This window comes from Mandrillus leucophaeus, unplaced genomic scaffold (assembly GCF_000951045.1).
Source record: "Mandrillus leucophaeus isolate KB7577 unplaced genomic scaffold, Mleu.le_1.0 Scaffold22, whole genome shotgun sequence".
NCBI classification, from domain to species: domain Eukaryota; kingdom Metazoa; phylum Chordata; class Mammalia; order Primates; family Cercopithecidae; genus Mandrillus; species Mandrillus leucophaeus.
In genome coordinates this window covers 2203416-2213570 of record NW_012102254.1, presented here as the reverse complement: position 1 = coordinate 2213570, position 10155 = coordinate 2203416, and the positions used below count along the sequence as shown (strand labels likewise).

Below are 10155 nucleotides of genomic sequence, written 5' to 3'. Positions count from 1 at the left end.
GCAGGAGAATCACTTGAACCCAGGAGGTGGAGACTGTGGTGAGCCAAGATCGCACCATTGCACCCCAGCCTGGGCAACCAGAGTGAAACTCCGTCTCAAAAAAAAAAAAAAAAGGAAAAAATATCTGAATCTATCTTCTTGCTTAGGAAATAATCGTAAGACCAGGAAGGATAAGGGTTAACTTATGGGAGCTGGGTGCAGCTGAAGAGTTTATGATGAAGTCAGGGTAGGCAAGGGGCTTCAGCTAAGCTGTTTGTTCTTAAGCTGGTGTGTGAAATATGAGTGATTTTTTGTACATCTTTGCATATTTTAAAATTTTTAAATCTGAATCAGATCACACTTTGAATGGAATAGTTATCCCCAAAATTTAAAGTGAGTTAAGTTTTGCCCATGGTTTTGAGTTAACCAACTCTTGACCTTGTGGGTGTCCACACATAAATTTTTCTATAGTAAATGCAAACTTTCTGCATGGCAGACTTCCAGCTCTAGCAAGCAAGTTTCAGAGAGCGGGGGCATTCTAGAAAACAGAATCCTTACCTGATAGTGGAGCATAAATTGAACTAAGGCTGAGGTTGCATCTTAGCATACTGTCTAAAGAGGTCAAGTTTCATTTTATAGGCAGCAACAACAAAAAAACCATTAAATTATCAAGAATGGGTTGACTTAATTTGCAATTTTAGGAAGGACAGGTCAGACAGGAAGCCAGCTGGCCTTTGCAGCAATCCAGGGAAATATTATTACCTGCTCAAAGTAAACTTAAAAAAACATGGTGGCTCACATCTGTAAACCCAGCACTTTGGGAGGCTGAGGTGGGAGGATTGCTTGAGCCTGGAAGGTTGAAAGCTGGAGTGAGCCCAGATCACACCACTGCACTCCAGCCTGGTCAAGAGTGAGACTGTCTCAAAAAAATATCTGTATATATAATATAATCAAATATGTCTGAACCCCTAGTTTTCCAACACATATATAAAGGAACACATGTTTTCTATTCTGGGTGCCCCTGTGCTTCAGACCAATATATTTTGCCCCCAATAGCCCCCAGCATCCCTAGTTGTGTGTGGGCACTGCAGCCTCGACCTCCTAGCCTCATGTGATCTGCCTGCCTTGGCCTCCAAAAGTGCGTGGATTACAGGCATGAACCACTGCAGCTGGCCACAGGCACGCTTTTTATGTGCCCATTTCATCTTGCAAATCAATCTGAACCACAAGTTTTTGGACTTAGAGAGCTTCTTGAGGAAATGTGGCTATCCAAAACAATAATTTTAGCTAATGAGGTCCCAGGACCTTAAAGGGAAATAATTCTCCTTAAATCCATCAAGAACTAGGCAGAGAGCATGGGTTCAAGATCTTTTATTTTCAGAGCTTCCAACAGTTGGTTAGTAATGCTAGCTAAGCTGGTATAATCTGAAGGCCATCCCACCTTTCTCTTCAGGCACTCAACCAACAGAATCTCTTTCTTACGAACAAGATCATTAACCAGTTGGAATCTGTCTCAATGCGCGTGTAGGAAGAAGTCCTCTCCCCCACATTTTTCCCGACAAGATTGTTTTATAGCCAAATGTAACTCAAACCCATAACACAGCAACTAGCCATCTCCAGTATCACTTGATTCCCACCCCCCCACCCCAAGAATAGGAAGTTGAGGTAAGGGGAGAGACTGTCTCCTGTTTTAAGAAAAAACTGCCTACACCTCAATGAAGCCGTGATGGTAAGGAGGCTGGCACCAGAGGGTGGGGATGAGTAGGCACTGAAACAGGCCTCTCTAGAATCAATGAAGTCAGCCCCAGCTCCTTGGATGAGGTGCTCTTTTGAAATCCCCACATCTATGGGGTTAGATAAGGGACAACCGGTGATGATTCATCACTCCCTGTCTCTCAAATTAAAACATGATAAACCCAGAAAGTTTTACCTTCAAAATCCACCAAGCTCCCTCCTGAGAAAATTCTATCCAGTCATGTCCATGCCAGCACCCACTCCCTTCTCCTAATGCCCAGGGCTTCCAGCCCCTCTCCTCACCCTTGGGTGGCCCATCCAACACTGATTTGATACTCTTTGACTCATAATATGACCATTTTTAAAAAATTAGAAAATAAAAGCTATCAAACAATATCACAGCAACATAAGGAAGACACTCAGTGGACATGCTCCTCCCCCATCCTGTGGAGCCCACCCAGCCCCACCCCCCTTCCCTGGGAAACCTACACTGCAACATTCCAACACTGAGCCAGGGGTGGCCCTGGACGCTGCCTCAAGTGCTTTCCTGACTGTGGCTCCTATACCAGCCAATGTCATGGAACTGGGGTGAGGAAGAACAGGGCCACATCTCCCACCAAATTGATCTCAGTGGCCAGTGGTGGGTCTGGGAGATTTAGCTTATGTCAGGCAGCCAAGCCTGGGTCCAATGCTCTCACCAGGACCTCAGTTCTTGGCTTAAATAGCAGCAGCCCCAGTACCACAGCGCTTCCTGGGGGTAACAGAGCACCTAGCTTTCTGTCCCATAACTTATAACAGGTTTATATTTTCTTATCCCCTTCTTTTTCTTTTTCTTTTTTTTAATTAAAAGCCGAGGTAGTCCCTGGGATAATAAAACCCTACCTAGAATGGCAGTATTTCAACCTAATGAAGCAGTAAAGTAAGTCTCCAGGAGTTAGAAAAAAAATAAAATAAAGTGATTGATGAAGTTGAATAAATTAAAGGTATGGATTATCCCACAAAGACCTTTCCTTCCCAGGTTGTCTTTGCTATTTGGCCAGCAGCATTTCTGTCTGTGTAACTTCTCTACTCCCCTCCGTCTCCTCTCCCCTCATGAGATGGCTGGAGCCCGAAAAGGCCCCGGCTGCTTCATCCCACCGTGGCTCAGAGCAGCTTGACGCGGTGCTCAGAACTGCATTGTGGCACAGTTCTGATATGGACGGAGGACGTCTAACAGGGACAGAAGAGGCGTAGCCAGCAGGATTCCCTGGGCTCCAACCTTGGGAGTGTGGGAGGTAGGTTTAAGGCATGGAAGTCCCAGGCCCCCTCTCCAAATGTCACACAGCTGGCCCCTTTGCTTAAGTTTCTCTGCAGCAAAGAGGGTAAAGGGGGACGGAGGGAAGCTCGGGCTGCTGCTGGGTGGTCCTGCCGCCCTCAGAGCTTCTTCAGACGACTGTACATCTCCCTCTTGCTCTTCTCCCCTGCCCAGGTCCGGCTCTTGGTGCGGAACTTCTTCAGGTCTTCTTTAAAGTCCTCATGGTGCATGGGCCGGTAGCTAGGGGGCTCACAGTAAGACTGAGGGGACAAGAGTGAATGAGGTTAGAGTACACCTGCCTCACACTCACAACCTGGTTTCCTCTCTGCCTATGGTTACAAGGCTGAAAGCGGCCAGGCAGACCTGGGCGGCCAGTTCTACAGGGGCTTTCTTTGTGTTCAGCAGATACCCACCCCCTGGAAAGAAAGTCATGACCGCCAGATAGATCCATTAGTCTACCACTGGGGTAAGGGGAGGAGGGATGCTCTCCACAGTCCCAGTCTTACCTGGCATTTCATAAAGAACTCCTTGTATCCCCCCTTCAGGACATACAGCTCAGGGTAGTGGAGTTTGGGGTATTCATTACCCAGGCGATCTCTCTCTCTCACGTACCGGCACCTAGTCAGGGGAAGGAAGGCCAAAGTAGGGTTAGCTTTTCCAGCACAGAGCAACACCCAGGCAACGCAGTCAAAGTAGCAGTTGTGGTCTAAGTCCCCCTTATACACATCTTCCCAACTTTACATTTATTCTTAGAAACAATCAGTGCTAAGTTGCAAGTTCCTGGCCACGTGAGCAGCATTCACAGCCAGTGCCAGTAGATGGTCTCTTCCCCAACTTTCCTTTCTCCAACAGTCCTAGCGTCTGAGTCCGGCCCAGCACCTTCACCACCAGTTTGTAGCAACAGTTTCACTATCTAAGCCAGCTTCCCCTTACTTTCTCCACCCCAGACTTCTCTTCAGCTAGGCTCCCTCACTCACCTCCTTCTACATAAGTGGGCTTCTTTCTGTGCCTTTTAAGGAGACTGAACTTGCTCCTGCCTCAGGGCCCTGTTTCTATCCTCTACCTGAACTGAACGGTCTTCAATATCCAGCCAATGGCTGCTTACTGCCTCGCCCTTGGTGAAAAAGCCCAAGGCCCCAAGTCCTTCAGAGGCCTACAGCTCATCACCCCTACTGCTGCTCTGCCCCTTGTTCATCCCGCGTGAGTCCCTGCGGCCCCACTACTGTTTCTCCAGCCTGCCTGGGAGCGCCCACCACTGGCCTTATTTTGCTCTGAAGCACCTTTTTTTTGAGACAGAATCTCGCTCTGTCACCAGGCTGGAGTGCAAGGGCGTGATCTCAGGCTCACTGCAATCTCTGTCTCCCGGGTTCAAGCAGTTCTCCTGACTCAGTCTCCCGAACAGCTGGGACTACAGGCGCGTGCCACCGCCCAGCTGATTTTTGTATGTTTAGTAGAGACGGGGCTTCACCATATTGGCCAGGTGATCCTTGCGATCCATCTGCCTTGGCCTCCCAAAGTGTTGGGATTACAGGAGTGAACCACTGCGCCCAGTAACCTTTTTTTTTGAGACGGAGTCTCACTCTGACGCCCAGGCTGTAGTGCACTGGCACAATCTCGGCTCACTGCAACCTCTGCCTCTTGGGTTCAAGGGATGCTACTGCCTCAGCCTCCAAAGTAGCTGGGATTACAGGTGTCCGCCACCACGCCTGGCTAATTTTTGTATTCTTAGTAGAGACAGGATTTCACCATGTTGGCCAGGCTGTTCTTGAACTCCTGTCCACTCTGAAATGTAAGTTCCATGAAGGCAGAGATTTTTGGTCTTTTTGTTCACTGCTCTTCTCCCTCAATATCTAGAAAGGTATCTGGTACACAAGAGCCAAGAGTATCTGCTGATTTTCTCTTGAAGCTCAGTGGTTTGGGGCCTACGGTAGCTGCTCTAGTCATGAGGGATGGGCAGCAGCTTCCTCAGCAGGACGTAACTTAAACCATTTGCCTGTGGTTAAAACGAGTTCGGCTGGGCACGGTGGCTCACACCTGTAATTCCAGCACTTTGGGAGGCTGAGGCAGTGGATCACGAGGTCAGGAGTTCAAGACTGGCCAAGATAGTGGAACCCCGTTTCTACTAAAAATACAAAAAATTAGCCGGGCGTGGTGACAGGCGCCTGTAATCCCAGCTACTTGGGAGGCTGAGGCAGGAGAATCGCTTGAACCCGGGAGGCGGAGGCTGCAGTGAGCCGAGATAGTGCCACTGCACTCCAGCCTGGGCGACAGGGCAAGATTCCGTCTCACCTGTGATTCTTAAATCTTTCCTCAGTGGGTTAACAGAAAGCCAGTGATGGTGAAACTCAAGTGGGGAACGAAGTGTAAGGGGTATCTGTAGATGGTAATATAAACATACAGCTTGCAAATGCAGAATACAGAGATGGGGCGTTGTCTGTATATCCAGGTGAAGTTTTAATATGGTATAATAATGTCCTTTATATTAGAAGTTGTTAAAGAGGAAGATGGGGAAATGAGAGAATTGAGAGAAGAGCATCTTTTGAGCGGGCATGGTGGCTCACACCTGTAATCCAAGCACTTTGGGAGGCCAGGATTGCCTGAGCCCAGGAGTTTGAGACCAGCCTGGGCAACACAGTGAGACCCTGTCTCTACAAAAAACATAAAAATTAGCCAGGCATGGTGATGCATGTTTGTGGTGATGCATGTTTGTGGTCCTGGGAGGCTGAGGTGGGAGAATCACTTGAGCCTGGGAGGCAGAGGCTGCAGTGAGCTGTGCTCCTGCCACTGTACTCCAGCCTGGACAACAGAAACTGACCCTGTCTCAAAAATAAAAAAAAAAAAGAGAGAGAACAGCATCTTTTGTGGGTTTAAAAAAAATTTATATGTATGTGTATGTGTGTCTAGTTTGTTTCAGGCCTGTAATCCCAGCACTTTGGGAAGCTGAGGCAGGTGGATCACTTGAGGTCAGGAGTTCGAGACCAGCCTGGCCAACATAGCGAAACCCTGTCTCTACTAAAAATAAAAACATTAGCTGGGCATGGTGGCATGCGCCTGTAGTCCCAGTTACTCGGGAGCCTGAGGCAGGAGAATTGCTTGAACCCGGGAGGTGGAGGTTGCAGTCAGCTGAGATCGCACCACTGCACTCCAGTCTGGGTGACAGAGCAAGACTACATCTCAAAAAAAAAAAAATCCGGTGAGTGAATAATTCCATTCATGAATGACCATCCTTTGGAGACAGATGTTTGAAGGACTTATGACAGTCAAAAAGTGTCAAGTTCTACTGTAGTTGCCTGTGTGTAGAGCATGTACATACAAATGTGAAAAAATGTTAACAATTAATAAAATCAGGTGAAGTATATGCAAGTACAACCTCTCTCTGTGTGTGTGTGTGTGACAGAGAGACAGAGTCTCACTCTGTCACCTCGGCTGAAGTACGGTGGCATGATCATGGCTCACTGCAGCTCAACCTGCCAGGCTCAAACGATCCTCTCACTCCTATTTTTCATAGAGGTGGGGTCCCGCTGTGTTACCGAGGTTGGTCTGAAACTTTAGCAAGTGATCCTCCCTTGAACCATCCTAGTTAAGCTGCACTCTTTGTCCCACCTCTCTGCCTGTCCTCCTATTTTCTTAGCATTTATATGGATCCCCACTTGGATCTCTGCTGCAACAGGGTCCTTGTTGGTCCTGCTCGCTGTGGTATTTATACTGTACTGTGCTTTATTGTAGTTACATTTTTATTGTCAGAGTCTGATACATACCAGGCTTACAATCCTTTTAAAATGGACACAATGACTGATGGGCAGCTCTTTGCCCCCTTTTTTTCACCCTGAAATTGGTAATAATATCAAGTGTTTCAAAGCATCATATCATATCAGGTCTTCACACTTTTCTGGCATTTGCATAAGGAATGGTTACTTTATATTTGAAGGAGGTCACATGAACAGTAGCCTCACAGGTCAGACTAAGGACAGTCAGGGAGACTGGAAGAGCCAAAGTTCACCTCAGGATAAAATTACATATGAAAATGACTTGTTATGTGCAAGAGATTGCTTGATATGCTACAATATGCTCCAAGTGCAAGCCACAAACCACCATGTCCCACAAAAGCAACATGGAGCCTCTGCCCCAGAACCCAGTTCCATGCAGCACTCACATGCGGGGACCTCTCTCAGAAGAAAACTCGCAGTGAAATACAACAATGACACGCTTGCCATCAGTAGGTACAATGGGCTTCTTCAGTAAGAAGTCTTCAACCTCTTCTTCCATGTGCAAGTTCACTGCACCCTGTGAAGACAACAGAGACCCTTGGAACCTGCATGTTTCACACATGAAGTAATGATTCAGCAAGATGTAATGATTCATCAAAAATGATCTTTAAGTCCACAAGACCAGTTTGTGATTTTTTCAGTTTTTCCGGCTGAATAGCCCAGTAGACCATCTGGCACCTGTATCTCAATGGAGCTTTGAGGGTCCGTACACATTCGTCATACAGTAATGCACATGGGGACTGGAAATGGTCAATTCAAATATGACTATGGTACACTTTATAGGTAGTTTTATAAATTTGGGGATTTTCAAAAGCTACAAGACAATGGCAAACAGTAACATCGTATTTAACGTACCTCCTTACTATACTTAAACACTATTAATTGGGTAAAGCATTAAAATGGCAGGCCAGGTGCTGTGGCTCATGTCTGTAATCCTAGCACTTTGAGAGGCTGAGGTGGGCAGATTGCTCAGGAGTTCGAGAACAGTCCAGGCAACATGGTGAAACCCCGTCTTTACTAAAATAAAAATTAAAAAAAATTTAGCTGGGCGTGGCAGCGTGCGCCTGTAGTTCCAGCTACTTGGAAGGCTAAGGCAGGAGAATTGCTTGAACCCAGGAGGCAGAGGTTGCGGTGATCCGAGATCATGCCATTGCACTCCAGCCTGGCGACAGAGCGAGACTCTGTCTCCAAAAAAAAAAAAAAAGATTAAAATGGCAAAATCAGTTCCTTTATTCTTGGGAACCTGTGTCCCAACACGCCCCTCAACCAGGCAGCCTGCTGAACAATCAACTTTGGAGGCATCACTAAGCCTGGCACAGACACCGGGACATGTTGCCAGAGATGGGCTTCTTCTCGTCAGGAGCCCTGGGGTGCTCAGACATTGGTACCCAAGCCTCTTAAATGCTACGAAACCCATTCTGGTCCCCTTGAATGACTTACATCAGTGGGTACCTCCTACAGGTGCCTTGATAATGATGGTGTGAGGGACAAACATGAAGAGTAACTGTCGCACAAGGTGGTAGAGAGTATTGCAGACAAGGGAACATTCGTTAAGAGCACCCGCAATCAAATGCCTTCCACGCTCACTGCATTGTTTCAAAATTCTAACAACTAGCATATGAGCTAAGCGGCCAGGTGTCACTGTCCTCCCCACTTTAAAACCACAGATCCTGTTTAGGGCTCCTTCTACAGCAAGTCTCAGGAATCCATACCTTGATGTGGCCTCCCTCATATTCATATGGGTATCGACAGTCAATGATAACAAACTCTTTAATGAGGTTGGCAAACTTGCCATTCAAAACAGATGCCATCTGTTGAGAGAGAACCAAGGAGAATCAACTTTGACCATAAGGAAAAACTAGATTCAAGTACCTGATGTGTGGTAGGTTCCAAAAGGATGGACTTACAATTTCTGGAGAGATGTATTTTAAATCCTGATGTTTCCCAGCAACTGTATGAAACAGGTAACCCTTAAAAAGAAAAAAAGATACTTAGAGAATCTGAAAGCCCATATAAATTCACACTCACACTGTTTGTCTGGCTGGTAGGAGGCACCTTTTAAAAAACAAACATTAATGGCTGGGCGCAGTGGCTCACACCTGTAATCTCAGCACTTTGGGAGGCCGAGGCTGGTGGATAACCTGAGGTCAGGAGTTCGAGACAAGCCTGGCCAACATGGTGAAACCCCATCTCTGCTAAAAATACAAAAATTAGTCAGGCGTGGTGGCACGCACCTGTAGTCCCAGCTACTCGGAAGGCTAGAGCGGGAAAATTGCATGAACCCAGGAGGCGGAGGTTGCAGTGAGCTGAGATTGCACCACTGCACTCCAGTCTCAGTGACAAGAGCGAGACTCCGTCTCAAAAAACCAACCAACAAGCAAACAATTAGTTAGTACACACTAGTTACTCTTCTAGTTACTTCATTAACATCTTGATATTTAATTTTCACCAAACCAATAAGGTATATTATCCCCGTTTTGAGCACCATATTCAAGGTTACCTAGCTAGTAAGGCATATTTAAATAAAGAAACCTCAGGTAACTTCATTTTCCTCCTGCTTTTGTCAAGAATCCACATGTCAGTAGTTAGAGACTGTGAACAGCACTTAAACATATAGATTTCACTCATTTACTGAGCACCTGCTATGTCCAGCATGGTGCGAGGCACTGGGGATAGGAAAAAAAGAGACCTAGCCTAGCCTTGAGGAGGAAGATGCGCACATTAGCCATTACTCATTAGGGCGACTGGCTGAGTCAAGAGTTCATCTATCCCCATGCAGAGGCCCATTAAGACAAACATAACCAGGCCTCAATTCAAGTCGAAAATTCCACTGAGTGTGATGGTGCATGCCTGTAGTCCCATCTACTTGGGAGGCTGAGGCAGGGGGAGCACTTGAGGCCAGAAGTTCGAGGCTACAGTGTACTATGATAGCATGGGCGAATAGCCACTGCACTACAGCCTGAGCAACATAGTAAGACCACATCTCTCCCCGCCAAATAAGAGAAGGTTCCAAAACTGAGGATGCAGCTGGGTCTTTGCTTGTTCTCTTCATTCTCCTTGTTCCTTCGAAACCCATTTAGGCTGAAATATCAATGGCCCAAGCCCATACGTTTCCCAACCCCCTAGCCAAGACAAACCCTTTTACTTCTCACAGACTGCTGTTTATGTTTACACCTCACTGAAATTTATTTCAGTCTACCATGTGGTACATGTAGTTCATGTCTTACCTCTCCAACCACATGCTAAATTCTTTGAGGGAAGGAACTGGGTCTCATTTCGGAATTTCTGCCTAACACATAAGTGCTTCAATAAATGTTAACTAAATTAATGAATAAAACATTGATCTGGGCCGGGTGCGGTGGCTCAAGCCTGTAATCCCAG

The 10155-nt window shown here is 46.7% G+C and overlaps 1 protein-coding gene across 4 annotated transcripts in view; it reads right to left on the bottom strand.

Annotated features, from left to right (window-relative positions):
* Positions 1–1334: 1334 nt before the first annotated feature.
* Positions 1335–10155, bottom strand: part of CDC25A (cell division cycle 25A) — a 33654-nt gene continuing 24833 nt past the window's right edge. For all 4 annotated transcript variants that reach the window (XM_011981015.1, XM_011981017.1, XM_011981016.1 and 1 more), the window contains 5 exons: positions 8682–8744; positions 8487–8585; positions 7161–7291; positions 3514–3625; positions 1335–3267 (listed from right to left, as the gene is read on the bottom strand). In XM_011981015.1, the coding sequence (XP_011836405.1) occupies positions 3127–3267; positions 3514–3625; positions 7161–7291; positions 8487–8585; positions 8682–8744 (546 nt within the window). In that variant the 3' untranslated portion in view covers positions 1335–3126. The remainder of the gene's footprint in view (positions 3268–3513; positions 3626–7160; positions 7292–8486; positions 8586–8681; positions 8745–10155) is intronic.